This window comes from Hippopotamus amphibius, chromosome 12, assembly GCF_030028045.1.
Source record: "Hippopotamus amphibius kiboko isolate mHipAmp2 chromosome 12, mHipAmp2.hap2, whole genome shotgun sequence".
Classification (NCBI taxonomy): Eukaryota; Metazoa; Chordata; class Mammalia; order Artiodactyla; family Hippopotamidae; genus Hippopotamus; species Hippopotamus amphibius.
Genome location: NC_080197.1, coordinates 56,490,967 through 56,515,682, shown reverse-complemented (window position 1 = coordinate 56,515,682; position 24,716 = coordinate 56,490,967). Strand labels below are relative to the sequence as shown.

General features: G+C 35.2%; 1 protein-coding gene across 6 annotated transcripts in view; it reads left to right on the top strand.

Moving 5' to 3' along the window:
- CCDC91 (coiled-coil domain containing 91) overlaps positions 1-24,716 on the top strand; it is a 357,965-nt gene that overhangs the window by 182,394 nt on the left and 150,855 nt on the right. For all 6 annotated transcript variants that reach the window (XM_057701142.1, XM_057701138.1, XM_057701139.1 and 3 more), the window contains one exon: positions 16,462-16,539. In XM_057701142.1, the coding sequence (XP_057557125.1) occupies positions 16,462-16,539 (78 nt within the window). The remainder of the gene's footprint in view (positions 1-16,461; positions 16,540-24,716) is intronic.

The window sequence follows — 24,716 nt, the reverse complement described above, 5'->3', positions numbered from 1 at the left end:
AATCAATCACTGAATTTAGAGCCCACTGCAAATCCAAGATGATCTCATGTTGTAGTCCTTAACTTAATTATATCTTCAAAGACTATTTTCTAAATAAAGTTATATTGATAGGTACCAGAAATTAGGAACTTGGATATACCTTTTCAAGGACACAATTCAACCCATTAGAGCTTGCCCTCTTGACCTCCCCAAATTCCTACCCTTCAAAAGTACAACATACATACCTCCCATTCCTGCATCCCCAGAAATTTCAATTCATTTCAGCATCAGCTCTAAGTCCAAAATTTCATCTAAATATCATGAGCTAGAAAATCCCAAGTGTCATCATCTAAATTAGCTAAAGCAGACATGGGTGAGACTGGGTCTGATCCACCCTGGTGCATCCAGCAAACTATGAAACAAGTCATCAGCTTCTAGAATGCAGTGGCTAAGCAGGTATGGGATAGGCACTCCCATTTTAAGAGGGAGAAATTGAAAGTAAAAAAGGGGTCACCAGATCTAACCAAGTTTGAAACACGGAAGGTAAGCTCTATTAGGTTTTAAGGCCTGAGAATCCTCCTCTGTGGCTTGATGCTCCACCTTGTGGACACAGAGCTCCAGCTTAATGAGCCTCTGGAGCTGTGGCTTTGCGTGGGCCCGTGCCTGCAGCTCATTTGCCCACTGTGCTCATGGCTCTGGCTTGTTCACCCTCCATACTCGTAGCTTTGTCACCCTCTGTGTCTGTGACTCTGCAGGCCTCTGCCTCTGTAGCCATGGCTTGAGCTTCTGCATCTGGGCGCATGGCCCTAGCCTCTGTACCCATGGCTGTGCCCTCAGAGTCATCCTCCTTTTCTTTGAAGGCGAATGCATGTTTGCAGCCACATAGCACCATCAACCTGTTTCCTCCTTGTAGAATCCCAGAAATCCAATAGCTTCTTTCATTTCCTCCCATTTCTGTCTCTTTCAGCCCATCCAGGCTTGCTGGTATAACATTCTGAAATATGTGTGTATCTCCTGTGTAACTTGAGAGGATTAATGCCATTAGACTGGTGGATTCTCCGCAGAGCCTTTCTGCTTAATCCCATTCTTTTCTGTGGCTTCTGTTGAGATAGTTGACTGGATCCATGAGTGACATGGATCTCTTGAGCAAAATTGTCTAGTCACCACTTCTCAGAGCAAATTCACAGAAGTGAGTTTTCTAACTCTAGCATCGGTTGCAATCTGATAGACTGAGAACCTCCCAAATCATCAAGTGCTGGTTCTTTTTTGCTTAACATGGCCTTTCTCGTTTTCTTTCTTTCCTCTTGCATTTTACCATGAGCAGCAAGGGGAAACAAAGCCACATCTTCAATACTTTGCTTAGAAGACTGTTGCTCAACATGGAATTTCATCACTTAGAAGTTCTATTTTCCACCCAAAGGTAGAACACAATTCAGCTAAGTTTCTACCACTTCATGACAAAGATCACGTCTTCTAGTTTCCAATAGTGTGTTCCTCATTTCCTTCACCAGAAGCACCTTTAATATTCATATTTCTACCCATGTTCTGTTCATGACAGTCTATTTATTCTCTGGGATGATAGCTTTCTCTTCTGTGCTCTTCACTTCCTCTGAGCCCTTACTAGAATCACCTTCAATATCCATATTTCTAGCAACCATCCCTTCAGAACAGTCTAGGCTTTTTCTATCTTGCACCTCAAAATTCTTCCTCTATCTACTTTCTAAGCCACTTTCACATTTTTAGCTATTTGTTATGGTATCATCCCTGTTTTCAGCACCAAAATCTGTATTAATTTCCTAAAGCTGCTATAACAAAGTTCCACAAACTTGATGGCTTGAAATAGCAGAAACTTATTCTCTCACAGCTATGGAAGTCAGAAGTCTAAAATCAAAATGTCGGCAGGGCTGTGCTTCCTCCAAAAGATTCTAAGGGGAGAATCTTTCCTTGCCTCTTTCTGCTTCTGCTGGCATCTGATGTTCTCTGTCTTGAGGCAGCTGAAGTCCATTTCTGCCTCCATCTTCACATGGCCTTCATCCCTGTATCTCTGTGTCTCAAATCTCACTTTCCTCTCTTATAAAGAAACTAATCTCAGGGCTTATGGCCCACTCTACATCCAAGATAATCTTATCTTGGGATACCAAAGACCCCCAAAAAGACTACAGATACCAATAAGATCACAGATACCAGAGATCAGGAGGTGCACATATCTTTTTGTGTGTGGGGGCGTGGAGGGGTGGGGGAGTCATAATTCAACCCACTATAAGCACCAAAGATGAATCTCAGTGTATTTTAAAATGTGAAGGCAAATCATGATACCGTGGACAGAAACACTCAGAATATGAAGACAAATGACCAGAACATTAAAAAGTGATTTTTATAATTAAGCCTTTTTTCTTTTCTTGATCAAAATATTAACTATTTTGAGAAACAGTGTTGTTAGAAAGTCCCTTTCTGTTACCAGAATTAAAATATAGCCAAACTTTGGAGAGCAGACTTAAGATGAGAGAAGTCTTAAGAAATGAGAAGAATTTTGAAGAGGTATACATCCTTCTTGAGTGGGATGGTGTTTGTAGATGTATACATGAGGCCTAAGTCTTCCCCATTAGCTGTTGCTGTTTGCTCTTCCCTCTTTTCTTCCCTCTTTCCCTTCCCTCCTTCCTTCCTCCCTCCCTCTTTTCCTTCATCTTTTTCCCCCCTCCCTTTCTCCTTTCCATTCATTTCTTTTGTCCTCTGTTTGGCTTGAGTTAAAGTTTTGAGCATCTGCTTCTCAAGACACTTTGCCTTTGAAGACTTCAGTCAAAAATAAATAGTAATTTCTTTTAAATGTGGTGCAGAGTGGAGTTTCTGCGTTTCCTATTGGAGCAAATAATAAGGTGACATTGAAGTAGCAGTAGGAACAGGGCCAATCCAATCAACAAATTAGCCAGGAATTTAGCCAGGGTTATGCAAGAGGCCTTATTCTAGGGCTTTGCAGGATTTGGTCTTTATTTTTTAACAGAGGAGGTAGAGGAGATGTGGTGCTAATGGAGAAATGATGGTAACAATGATAATGGCACTGTTATAAACATATCATCTCTTAAGAATTTCACTTGAGTAGTTGTTTTCATCTTTAGAACAATAAATTAGCTGTGGCCTGCTTATTCATTTCTCATTTGCTAACTAGTAATTCTTTCCTAAAAGTTTGGTTTAGACATGGATGTGACATCGTAATGTCTGGGTTTTATAAGGTAGCGTATAGAAAAATCAATTACTTCTGTGCTGGTGTGAACACATTGTGGGGTTCTTTGCATACCTTCATCGTTGTATCTGTTAGAAAAGTTCCAGAAGTTTGTTTTGTTATCTTGGTTTTGATTGGGAGGAGGCCACAAAGCCGATGGTTTTGGATCTGTGTGCTGATGAAATCCATGCAGTGGTCTTAAGGCGGCCATTAATGGGAAAGGGCCAGAGATGAAAATTAATCCTTTTAAAGATTTTGGAAACCTTAAGCTAAAGGGACACACACGTTAAGGGTGTCTGTTTCAGTACTGGGTACAGTTTATTATGGCACTAATGCTTTATTTCCATATGTAATATTACTTTATACCTTTAGTCTGATTCTTTCATGCTTCTGTTATTTTTTTTCCCACTTTATATTTGGCTAGATATTTGAATTAGACTGTGAAACTGACTTGGTAAGATTTTGAAGGATTCTGTGATGTGTTGTTAACTGAGTCTATAGGGAAACTAGGAAATGAGATAGAATGAGGAGGTAAAGGTTAAACATTTATTTAATGGGAGAGACTTATCTTATGTGATGCCAATGAAACCTGCTTTCTTTTAGAAACCAACTAGGCTTGTTGTAACTGTCAAATATGGGATGAGTGAGAGATGGAGAGGTGGTATTTTGCCATTTTTGTTCTGTTTTGGCAAAGTAGGTGCCCGTGGAATTATCTCATCTTCTTTGTGCTTCTCTGACATTTACAATTAGGCCATTTTGGTGTGCTGGATTCTTCGGATTTTGGTAGGAGGATTTTACGCCATTTCTTAGTCAGAACCTTTCACTTACATTGGTTAGATGTTATCCCACTATCTTTATTTTGATTTCTTGCCCTGCAGATTTTCTTTTGGAATATCTGGAGATGTTTTTGACTGCCTTATCCAATATAGTTGATAGGTGTTTTGTAAGGGATATAATCTTGTGGCTTCAGAGAAAGTGGTGATGAAGCCAATATTAGAAAACCTTTCTCAATCCGACTATATTAGCTAATTATATTCTACTAATTATGTTCAGTCTAATTATAGACTTGCTCTTGGCCAAAGAATTTGGAAGATGAACAGCAACTGCTTTCTAATAGGTGGAATAGAATGGTTGATTGGGCTTTGGAGTTTCCTTTCTCCCTCTGTCCCTCCTTCCCTCCGTTCCTTCCTTCCTACCTTCCTCCCTTTATCCTTTTTTAAAGTACTGTAGTAAGTCATTCCAAATACATCAGTCAAATGTTGACTTTTACCACCTTTGTTGGAGAGCATTCTGCTACTATGCATGGATTAATTTATTAGAGGTGATTAGCATGGGTTCTATTTGATTTCATGATGACCAAACATAATATGTGAATTACAAAATGTTTTTCCCATAAGCTTGGCCTTAAAATTTTTTTTTTGTATAAATCGTGATCAAATATCTGAATTGAGTTTTGTCATCAATATAGCAATGAAATTTTAAAGTCTTTTAAAAAAATTGCTGATTTCTCATTTTCCCATAAAGCATCTGTATTTGTTAATTATGTGGTTTCCATTTACATATGTATTAAAAAATAATTTTTCAACACCAATCATGTGTGGACATATTAAAACTGTTAGACCTATAGAGATTTAATCATTTTGGCAAGGGGTTGGTATTGGAGTGGTTGTGGGTAGTAGAGAATTGATTAGAATGTGCTTCTGATAATGTTTGAAAAGCACCTTACACATTTTTGTCAGACCAGAATTTCTGGTTGAAAGTAATGAATTGATGAATGACTATTTCAAATTTTACCAAGAGTGATCAGTTTATATCTTATTTTCATCAGAAGGAATTGACTTATGACATGTTAGTCTATATATTGTTGAGTTCTATATAGAAAACAAATCTGATGAGGAGCAGTTTGGAATATACTCAGAGGTTCAGTCTTTGTCATGATATTTTTCAATAAACATTGGGCTGGCTATCAGAAGATGTGATTTAGGCTTCATCCTGTCCTTACTGATAACTCTGTGATCTTGAACAAACTTCTTGGCCTCTCTAGGCCTCGGTTTCTTCCTTTGTGAAATGAATATATTGAAATAGCTTACCTTTAAAGTCTCTTCTTGTTTAAAAAGTCTGTAGTTTTATTTAAGGTGAGGGCATTTTCTGAGTCTTCCCTTTCTAGTGATGGTTTTGGGTTTGACATTTTGAAAGAAAGCTATCATTGTGGTCAAATTTAGTTTTGACTACTTTGAAGATAGGTTGTAAATTTTTGGCTCTATATTCTTGAAATAAGACTTTCAGGCCATGTATGATTATTTGGTTATTCCTGTGTTTTTCTTTTGGTAACTGGGCAGCCTGGTCTGTTACAATGTGGTTATGTGATTACCATCACTAACTTTGAAGTAAGCAAAGTGGGTTGATTGATCTAGCTCATTTTAGCGTACAGTATCAGAGAATAGCATTAAGAAAGTTGGAAGTGTATTTTAGAAATTATTTTATCCAACTCCCTCATTTAATAGATAAAGAAACATGCCCAAAGATGTTAATTAATTAATTAATTAAGATGTTTATTAATTTGAATGCTGGGCTTATATCAGAAAAAGGGCATTGATCATAATCTGCTTCGTTCATTCAACAAACGGATATGTAAACCTGTAAGTAGCCTCCTTTTTGGAGCCCAAGTTTGAAACACATTTTTAACATTCTTATTATGATGTTAAATAACTCTCTCTAAGGAAGAATGAAACATCCTTCTCATTTCCCAAATATATTTGGCCTTCAAATCCTGTCCATTCAATCTCTCTTTTTATTCAGTCCTTATTAATTGAACAGGCATTATATACAAGGTGCCATTTGAGACACATATATTCAATGGCAAGTGAAATTTCACCTTCCCAAATTGAACTTAATGTCAGACTCTGAAATCTGCTGAGTGTCTGTCTTTTCCTCACCTTCCCAAGTGTTAGAGTACCATCATTATCTTCCCCACAATATGAGGGAGACAGGCAGTAAAGATTAAGTACAAAACAATAAGTAGTGATAGGTGCAATGAATAAAAATTAAGCATGACTGGTGGACAATGATGAGCATATGCTGTTTTATACAGGGTGGGTCAGGGAACATCTCTCTGGTACAGTGGATTTTGAGTAGGAGAGAGGTATAGCTTTGGGCTATGGGAGGGATTATAGAGTTTATTTGCAGTAGTGTGGAAGCTACTTGGGAATTTTGATCAGATGTGTGATAGTTCATTATTTAACAGATATTTATTGAGCACCCACACTGTACCTGGTACTATTGTAGGTGCCGTGGATATTGTGGTGAATGATTCCTGCTGTCATAGAAATTACATTCCTTGTGATTGCCCTAAAGTTATAAAGGACTGTGTTGGCTGCATTATTGGAGGAAGCGTAGAATCAAAGAGGCAAGGATGTTGGGAAATGATTGTGGTGTGGACGAGAGAAGTAGCAGTGGTGATGTTGACAGGTGCTCAGATTTTAGATCATGAGATGGAGATATTAGGAGGTTTAAATAAGTAAAATAAATGAATCAATATTTGCAAAGGGTTTAGAACAATCATATTATTTGAGTTTTTTTTTTTTTTTTTTGATGTGGCCTCTCCCAATCTTTTTTTTTTTTAAAGAATTTTTATTGAGATACAGTTAACAGACAATAAACAGCATATATTTAGAGTGTACAATTTGGTATCCCAATCTCCCAATTCATCCCCCCCCAACCCTCCCTGCTTTCCCCACTTGGTGTCCATGTGTTTGTTCTCTACACCTGTGTCTCTACCTCTGCCTTGCATTTCCTCTTTCATAGTTGTTAGCATTTGCCTTATATATTGAGGTGCTCCTATATTGGGTGCATATATATTTGAAATTGTTATCTCCTCTTCTTGGATGGTTCCCTTGATCTTTATGTAATATCCTTTCCTGTCTCTTGTAACATTTTTTATTTTAAAATCTATTTTATCTGATATGAGTATCGCTACTCCAGCTTTCTTTTGATTTCCATTTGCATGGAATATCTTTTTCCATCCCCTCACTTTCCGTCTGCATGTGTCCCTAGGTCTGAAGTGGGTCTCTTGGAGACAGCATATATATGGGTCTTGTTTTTGTATCCATTCAGCCAGTCTGTGTCTTCTGGTTGGAGCATTTAGTCCATTTACATTCAAGGTAATTATTGATATGTATGTTCCTATTACCATTTTCTTAATTGTTTTGTTTTTGTTTTTGTAGGTCCTTTTCTTCTCTTATGTTTCCTGCTTAGAGAAGTTCCTTTAGCATTTGTTGTAGGGCTGGTTTGGTGGTGCTGAATTCTCTTAGCTGTTGCTTGTCTGTAAAGCTTTTGATCTCTCCGTCGAATCTGAATGAGATCCTTGCTGGGTAGAGTATTCTTGGTTGTAGGTTCTTCCCTTTCATCACTTGAAATATATCATGCCACTCCCTTCTGGCTTGCAGAGTTTCTGCTGAGAAATCAGCTGTTCACCTGATGGGAATTCCCTTGTATGTTATTTGTCCTTTTTCCCTTGTTGCTTTTAATAACATTTCTCTGTCTTTAGTTTTTGTCCGTTTGACTACTGTATGTCTTGGTGTGTTTCTCCTTGGGTTTATCCTGCCTGGGACTCTCTGTGCTTCTTGGACTGGGGTAGCTGTTTCCTTTCCCATGTTAGGGAAGTTTTCAGCTATAATCTCTTCCAATATTTTCTTGGGTCCTTTCTCTCTCTCTTCTCCTTCTGGGACCCCTATAATGCGAATGTTGGTGCGTTTAACATTGTCCCAGAGGTCTCTTAGGCTGTCTTCAGTTCTTTTCGTTCTTTTTTCCTTATTCTTTTCCGCATCAGTGATTTTCACCATTCTGTCTTCCAGGTCACTTACTCGCCCTTCTGCCTCCGTTAATCTGCTATTGGTTCCTTCTAGTGTATTTTTCATTTCAGTTATTGTGTTGCATATCTCTGTTTGTTTGCTCTTTACTTCTTCTAGGTCTTTGGTAAACTTTTCGATCTTTGCATCTTGTCTTTTTTCAAAGTCCTGGATCATCTTCACCATCATTATTCTGAATTCTTTTTCTGTAAGAGTGCCTATCTCCTCTTCATATAGTTGTTTTTCTGGGGTTTTAGCTTCTCCCTTCATCTGGTACAAAATCCTCTGCATTTTCATTTTCTCTATCTTTCTGTGGCTGTGGTTTTCAGTTCTGCAAGAGAAAATTCTGCTGATACTGCTTGATAACTGCTGTCTGCCCTCTTATGGAGGAAGCTATCTAGGAGCCTTCTGTGTGCTTCCTCTTGAGAGGGACTGATGGTGGGTAGGGCTGGGTGGGTGGAGCTCAGTAAAGCTTTAATCGGATTTGGTGGGTAGAGCTCAGTAAAACTTTAATCTGCTTGTCTGCTAATGGGTAGGGCTGTGTTCACACCTTGTTGGTTGTTTGGCCTGAGGCCACCTAGCGCTGGAGCCCACAGGCTCTTTGGTGGGGCAAATGGCAGACTCTGGGAGGGCTCACACCAATAAGCACTTCCCAGAACCCCTGCTGCCAGTGCCCCTGCCTCCTTGGTGAGCCGCAGCTGCCCCCCACCTCTGCAGGCAACCCTCCAACACCAGCAGGTAGGTCTGGTTCAGTCTCCTGTGGGGTCACTGCTCCTTCTCCCTGGGTCCTGGTGAGCTCATTTTTTTGTGCCCTCCAAGAGTGGAGTCTCTGTTTCCACCAGTCCTGTGGAGGTCCTGCAATCAAATCCCCCTGGCTTTCAGGGTCTGATTCTCTGGGGATTCCTCCTCCTGTTGCTGGACTCCCAGGTTGGGAAGCCTATTGCGGGGCTCAGAACCCTCACTTTAGTGGGTGGACTTCTGCAGTATAACTGTTCTCAAGCTTGTGAGTCACCCACCCAGCATTTATGGGATTTGATTTTAACGCGATTGTGCCCCCCCTACCATCTCATTGCAGCTTCTCCTTTGTCTCTGGATGTGGGCTGTCTTTTTTGGTGAGTTCCAGTGTCTTTCTGTCGATGGTTGTTCAGCAGTTAGTTGTAATTCTGGTGCTCTTGCGAGAGGGAGTGAGCGCATGTCCTCCTACTCCGCCATCTTAATCCTATCTCTCTGCCCTAACTGATTTTCAGTTCTAAAAGCTGCAAATGGTTCTCAGCATTCAAAAACTTAGAGAATTTTATTCTCTTGGTTGTTTATGAACAGTCTTTCACCTCAATTAATTCCAAGAAGTAAAATTATAAAACTAGCATTCTCTGATCAGAATGAAACAAAATTAGAAATGAATAAGAAAATAAAAAAAAAAACACCTTTCAGCTTAGAAGTTAAATTGACACAAATGTAGTTTCTTTCTTACACCAGTATATATTTTTTTGTATTAGGGTAAAATTTACATAACATAAAATACACCATTTAAAATATTTTAAAGTGTGGAGTTCAGTGTTTTTTTAGTATATTCACAATGTTGTGCTGTCACTAGTGTCTAATTCCAGGTAGTGTCATCACCTCCAGAAGAAGCCCTGAATGCATTAAGCAGTTCCTCTTTAGTTGCCTCTCCCCTAGCACTTGGCAATTGCTAATCTACTTTCTGTCTCTAGGTTTACCTATTTTGGACATTTCATATAAAATGAAATCATGCACTTTGTGGCCTTTTGTGTCTAGCTACTTCCACTTAGCATAATGGTTTCAAGGTTCTTCCATGCTAAAGCATGTATCATTTCATTCCTTTTATGGATGAATAATATTCCTTTGTATGGATAATACTTCATTTTGTTTAACTGTTTATTAGTTGATGAACATTTACATTGTTTTTACTTTTTTTTGCTATTATTAATAATGCCAATGTGAACATTTGTGTCCAAGTTTTTGTGCAAATGTATATTTTCAGTGCTCTGGGGTATATAACTAGGAGTGAAATTTCTGGGACATTTGGTAACTCTATGTTTAATTGTTTTAGGAACTGCCAAAATGTTTTTCATTGTGGAAACAGCATTTTACGTTTCAGCCAGCAAGGTGTGAGGGTTTCGGTTTCTCCACTTCCTTGCCAGCACTTATCTTCTATCTGTTTAATTATAGCCGTATTAGTGGATGTTAGTGATTTTGACTTGAATTTCCATAATAGCTAATGATTTTGAACATTTGTATCTTTGGAGAAATATCTGCTCAAGTTCATTGCCCATTTAAAAAATCTGGTCATTTTTTTTGTTGCTGAATTATGAGAATTGTTTATATATTCTGGATACCAACCCTTTCTTAGCTATATTATTTACAAATATTCAGTGGGTTGCTTTTTTGCTTTTTTGATAGTGTCCTTTGATACACAAAGTTTTAAATTTATGTATTTTAATTTTTTTTTGCTTGTGCTTATAACTGTTGTCTAATCCAAGGTTAGAAAGGTATGCACCTATTTTTCCTACAAGAATTTAATAGTTTTAGCTTTTATGTTCAAGAACTTGATTCATTTTGAGTTAATATTTACACATCATGGAAAGTGGGGTTCTAGACTTATCCTTTTGCATGTGTCCAGTTATCCCACCATCATTTGTTGGTAAAGTTTTCTCTTGCTATTGAATTGACTTGTTTATTCTTGTCAAAAATCAGTTGGTTATAGATGTATGGGCTTATTTTAGAAGTCTCATTTTTATTTTCCACTGGGCTCTCTACCCTTATGCCAGTGGCACACTGTTTTGATTACTGCAGATTTGTGCTAAGTTTTGAAATTGGAAAGTATTAGTCCTTCAACTTTGCTTTTTTTCAAGATTGTTTTAGCTACTCGTAAACCCTTGCAATTCTATTGAATTTTAGGATGAACTTGTCCGATTCTGCAAGATAAAGTCACTGGAATTTTGATAGGGGTTGCATTGAATTGATAGGTAAATTTTTGGATTAGCGACATTTAACATATTAAGTCTTCCAGTCCAGGGACACAGGATGTCTTTCCGTGTTTTAAGACGCTACAATCGTTTGTAGTTTATAGTGTAAAAGTTTTATACTTCTTTGGTAAAAAATATTTCTAAGTATTTTATCATTTTTCATGCTATTGTAAATGGAATTGTTTTATTTTATACTTGGATTGTTCATTGCAAGTATATAGAAATACAGCTGATTTTTGTGTGTTCACCTTGTTTCTTATAACTTTGCTGAACTTGTTTATTAGGTTTAATAGTGTTTTGTTTATTAGATCTAATACTTTTTTTTTCAGTTTCCCATGTTTAAAATCATGTCTTCTGAAAATAGGGGTGGTTTTACTTCTTCATTTCTGATATAATAATTTCTAAGGATGCCCTTTATTTATTTTTCTTGCCTAGTGCTCTTGCTAGAATTTCAGTACAAGAGTGAACATCCTTGTCTTGTTCCTGATGTTAGGGGTAAGCTCTTACTCTTTTCAATATTATGATGTTAGCTGTGGGTTTTTCCCAGATGCCCTTTATCAGATTGAGGATACTGCTTTTTATTCCTAGTTTGTTGAGTATTTTTATTGTGAAAGTATGCTTGATCTTGTCACTCTTTTTCTGCATAATGAGATGACCATGTGGGGTTTTATTTCCTTCATTGTTTTAATGTCTTGTATTAAAAGGATTGATTTTTGTATGTTAAACTACCTTTGTATTCCTGAGATGAATTACACTTGGTCCTAGGTTATAGTCTTTTTAATATGCTTTGAATTCTACTTGCTGCTGTTTTATTGAGGAATTTTGCATCCATATTCATAAGACACATTGCTTTGACTTTTCTTCTGTTGTCTTTGTGTGGCTTTGGATTAGTGTAATACTGGCCTCATAGAATGAGTTAGAACATGTTTACTCATCTGTTTTTGGGAAAGGTATGAAAAAGTTTGGTGTTAATCCTTTTATAAATATTTGTTAGAATTCACCATGGAAGTCATTTGAAAGAAGGGATTTTCTTTGTGCGAAGTTTTTTGGTTACTGGTTTGCTCTCTTTACTTGTTATAGGTCTGTTTGGTTTTCTGTTTCTTCTTGAGTCAATTTTGGTAGTTTGCATATTTCTAGGAATTTGTCTGTTAGAACTTTGTTGTCTAATTTTCTGGCATATAGTTGTTCATAATATTTTTGTATGCTCCTTTTTTGTTTCTTTAAGTTCAGTAGTAAGTCCTTTTCTTCATTCCTGATTTTAATAATGTCATCCATTTTTTTTCTTGTTCTATCAAAGTTTGTCAGTATTGTTGTTTTTTTTTTTTTAAAGACCAACTTTGGTCCAGTTGATTTTCTCTGTTGTTTTTCTATTCTTTTATTTTCTTTCTAATCATTTTATTTCCTTCATTATGCTTGCTTTGGATTTAGTTTGTTCTTCTTTTTCTAGTTCCTTAAGGTGAAAGTTTAGGTTATTGATTCGAGATTTTTCTTCTTTTTTTAATGAAGACTTTTAATTTCCCTTGTGGTTTCTTCTTTGACTTATTGGTTATTTAGGAATGTATTGTTTCATTTCTGCACACTTGTGAATTTTCTGTTTCCCACTATTAATTATTGCAAATTTCATTCCCCTGTGGTCAAAGAGCATACTTTGACTTAAGTACTTTAAAAGTTATTAAGACTTGTTTTGCGGCCTACAATATAGTCTATCCTGGAGATCGTTCCATGTCGACTTGAGAATAATGTGTATTCTGCTGTTGTTGGGTGGAGTATTCTATCAGTTTTTGTTTCTTCTAGTTGGTTTATGTGTTTTTCAGCCTTCTATGGTTTTGCTGATCTTCGATCTATGGGTTTTGCTCATTATTGAATAGTAGCAGTAGCAAATTTGATACTAGTAGCAGCAGTAATAAAACCTTATTTTTGTCTTCATTAACAAAATCCATTCATATTCATTATCACTTTCAAGTTACTGTATATAGGTTACTCAACCTTCTATATTACTAGACTGAAGATAACTGTTAAATTTTCATCATGTTTTTGTCCCCAGGGCCTAGTAGACTCAGGCACACAGTAATTGTTTACATTAAATACAATGCTTACAAAGAAAATTTGGTATAAACTAATGGCATCTGGGAAAATTTTAGGTGATCAATAACTGTAAATTTCATGGTACTCTTGAGAGTCTGCATTTTCTTCCTTGAATAATAATGAATATTACTGAATATCTCTACATCATGTAAACATTTCTTATGAAGTACACATTGAATATGAGTCAGAATTTTAGTTCTGATATCTAAAATGATTATAGAAATCTATTATGTCAATAACGAGAATTTCTGCAAAATCTGACAAACATTTGTCAACAGCTGCTGTCTTCTAAGGCACTATGCAAAACACTGGATTGTGTTCCTTCTATGTGAGAAGATATAGCCATTGATTAAGTGTTTATTTTCAATTATAATAAAATACAGTCATAGAACATTTTGATCATTTATAAAATGTCTGTTAGAAAAAACCTTTTATATGAATTGCTTAATATATTGTACTCTATGTACCTTTGATAGTGCACCAAAATGTCATTGTTCAGAACCATAATTGTTGAATGACCAAACTTCATAATTGAAGTGGTGCATATTCATCTTCAGTTTCTAATTAATTAGGTGAAAAGTAGATTATGTTCTCAGTTTCACTTAGTGGGTCTAGGTTAATTTGTTTTCCTTTAGACTGATTAACTCTAGAAAGCTTTTTGACATTTTTGGTTCTCAGTTTCAATTCTGAACCGAAGAGATTAGTTGGTAATAGGTATTGTCAAGAGAGAGAAAAAAAGTAAATTAATATTTAATTAGTTAAGTCTGAAAAATGCTGGTTTTAGTAAAGTTCAACATATTTCTTCATTTCTGGGTTTGTAGGAGAACTAATATTTTAATATATATTATTAATTTCCACAATTTGTTTGACCATGTAGCCTATTTTATATGTTTGTCATAAATCACTGGTCTTAAGGTAGAATATATGCATCCCAAGAACTGCCTAGAATGTTCCACTATCATGTGAAAAGAAAACATCAGAATATCTGTTTCTATTTATTTATTTTTTTAATCTTGAAAAGTAAGGGAAAAAAAGAACTATTCAGCCTAGAAATTGATGCTTTTGCCCTTCTAGGTCCTTTATGAAACAGTCCCATACCATTAGTGAGATAACCTGACCTGAATGGGAGTTCCAAAGTGATGAGTTGGTAGTGCTGGCCACATGTGTTTGCTTGTTTTCAGTATAATAGAATGTATGAGCTTGCTTTACCAGTTAATTGGATTTAGCTGCTATGTTACTTAGTTTTTACTAATAACAACTCTCACAGAAATGGGAAAATGACTTTAAAAAGACTGCTGCCATGAACCATCGATTGATAATCATACCAACAAAAAACCATGTTTATAACAAGTGCCCTTGTTGGTCCTTTATGTTTAAGCTATTTGGGGAAAGAGTGATTTAGCTACAGAAAGATACATAAAGCGATATACTGGAAAGGGCAATTAGAATTAGATAATGAAATGGAACTTGTTGAGTAAGTAAGGTATAATAAATTAGGGGAGTTGATAAGTGAGAAAGTGGTAGCAGTAAATGAACAAGAACTGTTGGCATTATCTTTTATCCTAAATATAGTTAATTTTCTCTATCATACTGGGGTAATGGTGCAATCTTTCAGGGTCCCAGGCTGATAGAGGCCCTGCTGCTGTTCGCAGCACATGGCTTTAATTGTCATCTTAGGAACTGACATCAGCAAGCAAATAGGGGGAAAAGGCTATGTGTGCAGGATCATGTTGGAGGTTTTGTGGTTCAAGCTTTAAATGGTGTATATCACTTTCACCTACCTGACTTTCCTAAAATAAATCCCACTTGTTTGAAATGTATTATTTATGTATTGCTACATTCCATCTGCTAACATTTTATTTAGAATTTTAGTTTCTGTTTTCATAAAAGAGATTGGTTCCTAATTTTATCTTTGCAGATTTTAGTATAAGGGATATGCTGTCTTAATAAAATATGTAGGAAGTATTCCCTCTTTTTCTGTTCTCTGGAAGATTTTGTGTAAGATTTCTGTTATTTGTTTCTTAAGTGTTTATTAAAATTAACCTGTTAAATCATCTGGGCTATGGATTCCTTGGTCTGAAGTTTTATTTTCTTTGATTTTTAAATTAATATAGGTTCAGTTTTTTTTAAACACATATAAGACTATTGAGAATTTTTATTTTATCTTCTTTCAATTTTGTTGTGTTTTTTCCTAGGTTTTTTTTAATTTCATCTAAAATTTTGTATTTATTGCTCTAATATTTAATAATATCTTACTGTTTACTAGAAATATCTCTAGGTTATATAATACCCTGAATTCATGCATAATGTTAGAAAGCTTTGTGTTTTATTTTTCTTCATCACTGTTGTTGCCATCTTGCTACATTTCATTTTTTTCTTCTTTCTTTGCATTTGTTAACAGTTCTTCTGTTACATGTATATTTGATCTTTTTAGACTGTCCCATGTCTTTTTAAAGTTTTTTTATTTCTCTTTTTGCTCTAGTTTCTTTTTTCCCCCCACTGTCTTTTGATTCTTTAATCCTACTTTCTGCTGTTTCACCTGTTTACCTCATCTATTGTGTTGTTAATTATACATTTTTTCTCACTATAGAATTTGTTTTGTGAATTCCAATTCTCTGAGGAAAATATCCTATCCCTTTTCTCTATTTCTTCTCTATTTTCTTGAATGTATTATTCATACATATTTTAAACTCTTCGATAACTAATTTCTAAATCACTCATGGGTCTATTTATTTTTTATCTTTTCTGTTTCAAGTTTCTTTGGTCTCATCTGTTATCATCTCTGATGATGTTGCATTGAAAGCTGTACATTTTGTTCAAAAAGTGGCAAAGGCTCTGTAGGATGTTAACATTCTCCAAAGAGAATTCAGCCTCTCCTTTCCTAGGAAGGTAAAATGGGGGGTTGATCATCTTCATCCAGTGGTTCTCAAACTTTGTTGTGTATTAAACTACTGGCATGTATGTATTAGTGGAGAAGTAATGGAAAAAAAAAAAAAAAGTTCTGGCTTGTTGAAGTAACACAGGGCCCCTTGTCTCTAGATCCAGGTCCAGAATTGCCAAATGCCCTAAGGAATAAGACCATTGCCTTGTGCTGTCTTACCTCTCAGCATGGTTTTCCTTTCTCAGTTATTGTTTCCCTTTAGTTTTTCATTGCCACAGCCCTCCAGAATGCTTTTAAACAGAACTTTCTTTTATTTATTTTTTTAATAACTTTTCTCTTTGTTTTCAGCTGCAGCATTGGTGTGCCACAAACCACTCAGTCACTTATAGATGCAAAAGTCAATGGTGTGCTGTTATTTTGTAAACAAAAGAACAAATCATGGCTTAGTTTCTTATTTTCTTTCAGGAAAAACATAAACAAGAATTGGAAGACATGAGGAAAGCTGGTCATGAAGCCCTCAGCATTATTGTGGATGAATATAAGGTAGTGGTTTGAGTCTATTTTCTTTTTTCTTTTAAACTTTGGCAAACTTTAGTAAAAAAAAAAATTACACACATAGACATATGCAAATATACACAAATTACAGAATTATAGTGTAGTCTTATTTTGGTATAGAATTCCTTTCAAGTGTTTAATAAGTGTTCATTGAAAGCATACTTGGTAGATTACAAAGGAAATGCTAGATGTTGCTTTGCATTTGAGAATTTACAGAATATTTGAGAATACAGGATTGAAGTTCAAAAGCAAAATGCTGTAGAATTAATTTCTAGATTAACTTTTTTGGTTTTTACTGTGGTTCTACCTTTTATAGAAAAAAATGTGATATAAATCTGAAAATTATTGTCATTCCTTTTTTCCTTAAACAAATTAAATAGATTTGAGTACATTTAAGTAATAATGGAAATTATGATAAATGTACCTGTATAAATAGGCATTTAGTTTATTTTTTTATTGTTAATTATTATGATAAATGTTTAAAAAAATCCTCTACCATATGTGGAATATAGACATTTTTTATTGATTCAGCTTCATTAGAAGTTGATTTCATTTTAATTAGCTGACAATTTAATGTCAACAAGCTTCTTATAACACGTCGTTTGGATAAAAGTAGAAAAAGAGGTAGATCCAGAACTTAAGTGAAAAGCACTTTTTAAAATTTAAATCCAAGATATTAAAATAGTCTGGTAGATGTGTCTTGGGACAATGAAACTTCATTTTTGTGACCATAGCCAATATAGAAACTGGTGCCATTGTTGAGAAGGTTATTAAAATTGTCTGTTTTTTACAGCTGTGATTATTGGCTCTTTTTTTATAATGTTGTGAATTTTTAGTTCTACTAATATAAACCAGCTTTATAGTTATTGAGTTGGGGAAAAGTATAGGATCTATTGAGAACCATCATCTTTTTTTCCCGAAGGCTAAGGGTGGGAAGAATTAAAATACTGGAATTTACGTAATTCTCCTGGCATATTGATATATTCTTGGATGAATTTATATTTTACTTATTTATATTTATGAATTCTAAATTAAATGTTTTGAAAGTACTTATTACATTGTGTTTTTCTGAAAAGCGCAGTATTTGGTATTTAAAATTTTTCTTGGTTCTAGCTTCACATATTTCCTTTGTTGAAAACATTTTTATTGTGTATTACTTTCAACACTAGCAACTAATGAGTTTAAAAGCACATATGACAACTTTGCAAATGTACTATGCAGATTATATTTTGAAGAAACTTAGTTGAGAGCTACTCATTTCACCTCTTTTTTGTCTCATATCATTATGTGACACTCATTTAGAAAAAGAATTTGGAAGTTTCAGGCATTAGGTATTACAATTTACTTAAAAGGATTAGGTGTCAAATCAAGTATCCTACAAAGTTACATTTAACTTATATTATACTTCTTAGTTAATATGCAGACTATATAACTTCTCTTAATAGTAGGGAACTTTGATGTAAATACTTTTCATATAGCTTTCTATATTATTGTTTTATTGCTGAGCTTCACATTTTGCACAAAGATATTACGCTACTTTTAGGAGGAATACTTCTGATATGTTAATTATTGTGTAAAATTTTACAACCAAGGTGTCTTAGAAACATACTGACAATCAATTTCATAGTAATATGGAAAAAATAAAAGTCATTTACACAGGAAAAATAGGCAGTGTTTTCTTGGTAGGTTAGATGTCTTTATAATGTAAATGTTAATGATTTGTGGCCCATTATGGAATAAGAAAAGAAACAATTATTTTTCCATTCTGAATTCATGCATGAGAAGTTCATGTGCTAATTATTTTATTTTGCTTCTCTTTTTTCTTAATATCTTTAAAAATATATTTTTTAAAGTATATAAACATTTTGATGGATGATTTCATTAATCATTAGGTAACTCAGAAACAAACCAAAATGCATCTTCTCATTAATATTGCTAATTGAAGTTACGTGAACATTCTCTTTTCATTTATTCATTCCTTAATTCAAGAAATATTATTTTTAAAAAATATTTATTTTTTTGTTTTGGCTGCGCTGGGTCTTAGTTGCATCACACACAGTCTACAGTTGTGGCATGCAAACTCTTAGTTGCAGCATGCATGTGGGGTCTAGCTCCCTGACCAGGGATTGAACCTGGGCCCTCTGCATTGGGAGAGTGGAGTCTTGGCTGCTGGACCACCAGGGAAGTCTTCAAGACATATTATTGACTTTCTTCTTTATATCAAGGATGCTCATAGATACAGCACTGAACAAAATAAAAGTCCCTGGTCCAGTGGAATATATATTCTATATCCACTGACCTGTGCATACCATACATAGGAAGTAAGGAACCTAAAAACCTAGCTTTCCTCAATCTTTTGGTTTTCAGGGCATCACAGCCTTGCCTCTCCTGCCCATGCAGGCATTTACTCAAATATGCAACTGGACTGCAGAGATCTGCTACATTCTTAACACCATTCTGTTTTTTTGGTTCTCCTTTGCTAGATGTGGTCAATAATTTTTACCCCCTACAAGCTGAATTGAGACGTTGTTGAGAAGTTTGAAAAAAAGATTTCGTTATAAAAGATAGTGAGAACTATCAAATAAATAAAATAAAATTTATTTATTTAGTAAATAAAAAAGTAAAATGAAATTGTTTTACATAAAGTAAAACAGAAATGACAAAAAACTAAAAAATAAAGCCTAGGAAGATGCATTATTTTTGCTTTAACCTTTGCCTTCCAGAAATATGGAGTACATATTTTTTCTTCTATTCTTTTTACTAAGTATAGCTAAAAAAAACCCTGGACATTATATATAAAAAAGACAAAAGACTCCAAGAGTTAGGTAGAAGGCAGACTGCCTAGGGACACTGAATTCAAGTAACTGTATAATGCTGGGTTCCCTAGGTCTTCTTTTTGCCTCATTTGTCCCAGACAGGGTGCTAGAGAAGCGAGCAACCCAGAAATACCAAATGGGCACAGACAACAGACCCCAAGGAAAGCCTGCTGTCTCTGTCCAAAAGACCAAGAAAGCTTCCGCCTACCAAGACAGAAAACATTAGATAATAAGCCTTCTAATCCCACCAGATACCAGAGAGCAAACTATAGCCCCACTCCAAGCCCTGCCAACAAAGGCTGGTCAAGGGAGCCTAGACTTCACCTTTACCAGTCTGTCATGAGGTACGCTTCCTCTTCCCCATTGGGGTGGGGTCAAAGAAGGTAGACTGGGGAATCAGGACTTTCAGTCCCACTGGGAAGTGAATGCCCTCCTCACTAAGTGTCAGGATAGGCTATGTAGGAAACCTAGATTTCCACCCCACCCTTATGGTAAGGAGACACTTCCCACCACCCCACCTCACCCCAGGTATCAATGGATGCTTAATGGAGGGTCAGGACTTTGCTTACTGCTCAGTGGCAGTACGGTCAGTATCCTGCTGTGTCATTGGAGGCCATTTGGGGAGCAATAAGGTGATGCCCTTACCCCTCCCAGTCAGAATGAAGGCCTGGTGGGAAGCTGACCTCCCAACTATGTTCAGCAGTGATGGAACCTTATTTCCCCAGCCCTGCGTATCAGCGGAGGATGAGTCAGGAACCTGGACTTCTGCTGCACCTGACTATTCTCTTTCTCAGCTGGAGTAGTGTCATATCAAAGGAAGTCTGCTAAAACAAGTTTTAAAATGTCCAGGTTTCAATCAAAAATCACTACCCATACCAAGAACAAAGAAAATCTAATCTTATGTGGAAAAAGACAGTGAACAGAAGCCAACATGGACCTGACACCAATGTTAGAATTATCTGACAAGTATTATAAAGCATCCATCCTAAAAATGCTTTAACAGTTATGAACATGCTTGAAACAAATGAAAAATTAGAAAATCTCAGCAAAGGAACAAAAATTTTTAACAAAGTAGTGAAGAACCAATAATAATTTAGAACTAAAATATACAATAACCAAAAGAAAAAACTCAGTGTATGGCCTCAATAGCATAATGGAGAAACAGAGGAAAGAATCAGTTAACTTGAACATAGAGGAATAGAAATCACCCAGTTTGAATAATGCAGAGAAAATAGACTGAAGACAAATGAATAGGGATTTGGGGTCTGTGGAATTATAACAAAATATCTAAAATTTATGTCATCAGAGTCCTGGAAAGAGAGGAGAAGGAGAGTAGAGCTAAAAAAACATTCAAAGAAATGGTGGCTGAAAATCTCCCAAATTTGACAAGAGAAATACAACTACATATTCAAAGAGCTGAAGAAACTCTAAACATGATACCTTCCACCCCCTAAAAAAAAGTCCACTCCAAGACCCATTGTGGTAGTTAATTTGATGTGTCAACTTAGCTGGGCCACAGTGCCCAGAGTTTTGGTCAACACATTATTCTGGATGTTTTTGTGAGGGTGTGTTTTGGATAATATTAATATTTAAATCTATGGACTTTGAGTAAAGCAGATTTCCCTCAGTAATGTGGGTGGATCTCATTTAATCAGTAGAAGGTTATACTAGAAAAAAGACTGACCTTCCCTGAGCAAGAAGATATTCTGCTAACAGATAGCCTTTAGACTTGAACTACATGTAGCATTGACCCTTCCTACAGATACTGAATTTGCCAGCCTTTGTAATTGGGTGAGTCAGTTCCTATAAATCCCTCTCTTTCTGCATATACACACATTCTATTGATGACATTTCTCTAGAGGCCCTGACTAATATAATACATATCATAGTTAAACTTCTGAAAAGTAAGCATAAAGAAATTTTGAAAGCAGCCAGAGAAGGATGACATTTTACTACAAGAGAGAAACTGTTTAGGCTGACATTGGGTATTTCATCAGAAACCATGGAGGCCAGAAGGAAATGGAACAAGTGCTGAAAGAAAATAGCTGTTAATCCAGATTTCAATATCCAGAGTAAATGTACTTACGGAATGAAAGGAGGAAATCAAGATGTTTTTAGATCAAGGAAAACTAAGAGAATTTTGCCATAGAAAACCCACCCTTAAAGAATGGCTAAGGAAGTTTTCTAAACAAAAGGAAATGATAAAGGAAGGAATTTTGCAACATTGAGAAAGAACAAAGGAGAGTAAAACTATGGGTAAATAAAATAGACTTTCTCTTTTTACATTTTATAAATTATGTTTGCCTGTTAAATCAAAAATTTTAACGTTGACTAATGTAGTTTTAATGTATGTAAAGGAAAATGTTAATAGAAGTGTATCATAAACAAAGGAGAATAAAGGACATAAAGAGAAGTAGGGTGTCTACACTTGAAGTGGTAAAATACCAACACCAGTAATTATGTGATTTTTTTTAATATGAATTTTCTAAATATATTTACTACTACTATTGCAGTCTCTCACATAATAAGGCTTAGGGATTTTTTTTATTAAACAGAATTCGATTGTAAGACTCCAAACTATTAGAACCATTTGGAGCTAGTTTATTTTTTACATATGCATTTCAGAAACTATACTCACTTCAATATGCAATAGTGAAGGCTTCTTTCCATGTTGTCACTGTAATTTCCAAGAACCTGAAGTAATAATCTGATAACAGTCACTGCAGAGGAATGTTTATTTTTATATATTTTGATTTAGAGTAGGCTAGTGATACTGTCTTATTTTAATATTTTATAATCTTTATTTTTAACAGTTTTGTTGAGATATAATTCACATGCTATAAAACTTCCCTCTTTAAAGTGGGTAATTCAGTAGTTTTTAGTATGTTCGTGGAATTGTACAACTATCACCACAATCTAATTTTAGAGCATTTTCCTCACCCTTACAAGAAGCCTTGTAACAATCAGCAGTCACTTTTCACTCCCTTCCAACTACTCTGTCTCTCAGCCCTTGGTTACCACTAATCTGCATTGTGTCGCTATAGACTTGTATCTTCTGAACATTTTCTATAAGTAGAATTATATAATTTGTGGGCTTTTATGGCTGGCTTCTTTTACTTAGCATAATATTTTTAGAGTTCATTCATGTTACTACATGTAGTAGCACTTCATTTCTATTTTATTGTTAAATAATATACCATCGTATGGATATACCACATTTTATTTATCCTTTTATCAGTTGAAGGACATTTGGATTGTTTTCACTCCTTGGCTGTTATGAATAATGCTGTGTGGATGTATGTTTTCATTTCTCCTGAGCATCTACTTAGGGTTAAAATTACTGGTTCATTTCACTTTTCCACATTTAACATTCTGAGAAACTACCAGAATGTTTCTAGCTGTACCATTTTATATTACAGCCATCAATTATGGAGGGGTTCCAGTTTCTTTACATCCTCAGGAACATGTGTTACTTTCCATTTAAAAAAATTAGCCTTCCTAATGGGTTGGCATTTATTTCTTTGATTCATTTTGATTTAATTATTATAAAGGATGTGAGGAAGGGATACAGTTTTTTTTTTTTTTCCCATATGTATATCCAGTAGTTCCCACCATTATTTGTTGAAAAGATTGTTCTTTCCTCATTGAATTGTCTTGGAATCCTTATCAAAAATCAATTAACCATATACATGAGGAATTATTTCTAGACTCCAAATTCCTTTCCCTTGAACTATATGTCTGTCCTCATGTCAGTACCATACTTCATCACTGTAGCTTTATGGTATGTTTTTGGTCTAAGGTAGTGTGCATTGTCCAAGTTTGTTCTTTTTCCCAATTGTTATGACTATTATAGGTTGCTTTCATGTTCATATTAATTTTAGGATCAGTATATGAATTAAAAAAAAACAATTAGGATTTTGATTGTGTTTGCCTTGAATATGTGGATCAATTTAGGGAGCATTGCCATTGTAACTGTATTAAGTTTTCTGATCCATAGTCATGAAATGTCTTTATATTTATCTTCCTTAATTTCTTTCAACAATGTTTTATAATTTTCAGTATTCCTTTTATTCTTTGTGATGATATTCTAAGTTGAATTGTTTTCCTTAATTTCATGTTCAGGTTGTTCATTGCCACCATATAATAGTAGGATTGATTTTTGCATGTTGTTGTTATTCATGTTCATTAGTTCTAATAGTCATTTAGATTTCTTAGGATTTTTTGTGTACAAGATCATGACATCTGCTGCTGGAGATAATTTTACATCCTCTTTTCCAATCTGGACACTTTTTATTTCTTTTGGTTACATAATTTTTCTAAGTAGATCTCCAGTGCAGTTTGAATAAGAGCTGCAGAAGTATACACAGTAGCCATTAACCATTAAGTATAATGTTATCAGTGAGATTTTTATAGACGGCCTTTATTAGGTTGAGGAAGTTCCATTTGTATTCCTAGTTTGTTGAATTTTTTTTCTAATCATGAAAGGTTGCAGGATGTTGTCCAATGCTACTTCTCTGTTGAAAGTTATTTTTTTTTATGAATGTGATGTGTTCCATTTGATTTTTTTTAATTAATTTTATTTATTTATTGGCTGTGCTGGGTCTTCGTTGCTGCACACGGGCTTTCTCTAGTTGCTCAGAGTGGGGGCTGCTCTTCACTGTGGTGCGCAGGCTCCTCATTGTAGTGACTTCTCTTGTTGTGGATCATGGGCCCTAGGTGCGTGGGCTTCAGTAGTTGTGGCACATGGGCTCAGTAGTTGTGGCTCACGGGCTCTAGAGCACAGGCTCAATAGTTGTGGCGCATGGGCTTAGTTGCTCCGTGGCATGTGGAATCTTCCCAGGGCAGGGCTTGAACCCGTGTCCCCTGCATTGGCAGGTGGATTCTTTACCACTGCGCCACCTAGGAAGTCCTCCATTTGATTTTTTGAGGTTAAATCGATCTTATATATCTGGAGTAATCTCATTTGATGATGGTGCATAATTCTTTTTATGTGTTACGTAAATCAGTTTGATAATATTTTGTTGAGTATTTTAACATTTCTATTCCTGAATGATATTGGTCTATAGTTTGGTATCTTTATCTGGCTTTGCTGTCCATACATTTGCCTCATAGAAGGAGTTAGGGTGTGTTTCCTTCTCTTGTTTTTTGGAAGAGTTTACAAAGGAGTGGTATTAATTCTTCTTTAAGAATTTTGTAGAATTCACCAATGAAACCATATGGTACTGGACGTTTCTTTCTGAGAAGCTTTTTTAATTCAATCTCTTTTTATTGATTTCTTTAGATTTTTTATTTTTTTCCTGAGTTACTTTGGTAATTTCATCTTTCTAAGGATTTGCATCTTTTTAATTT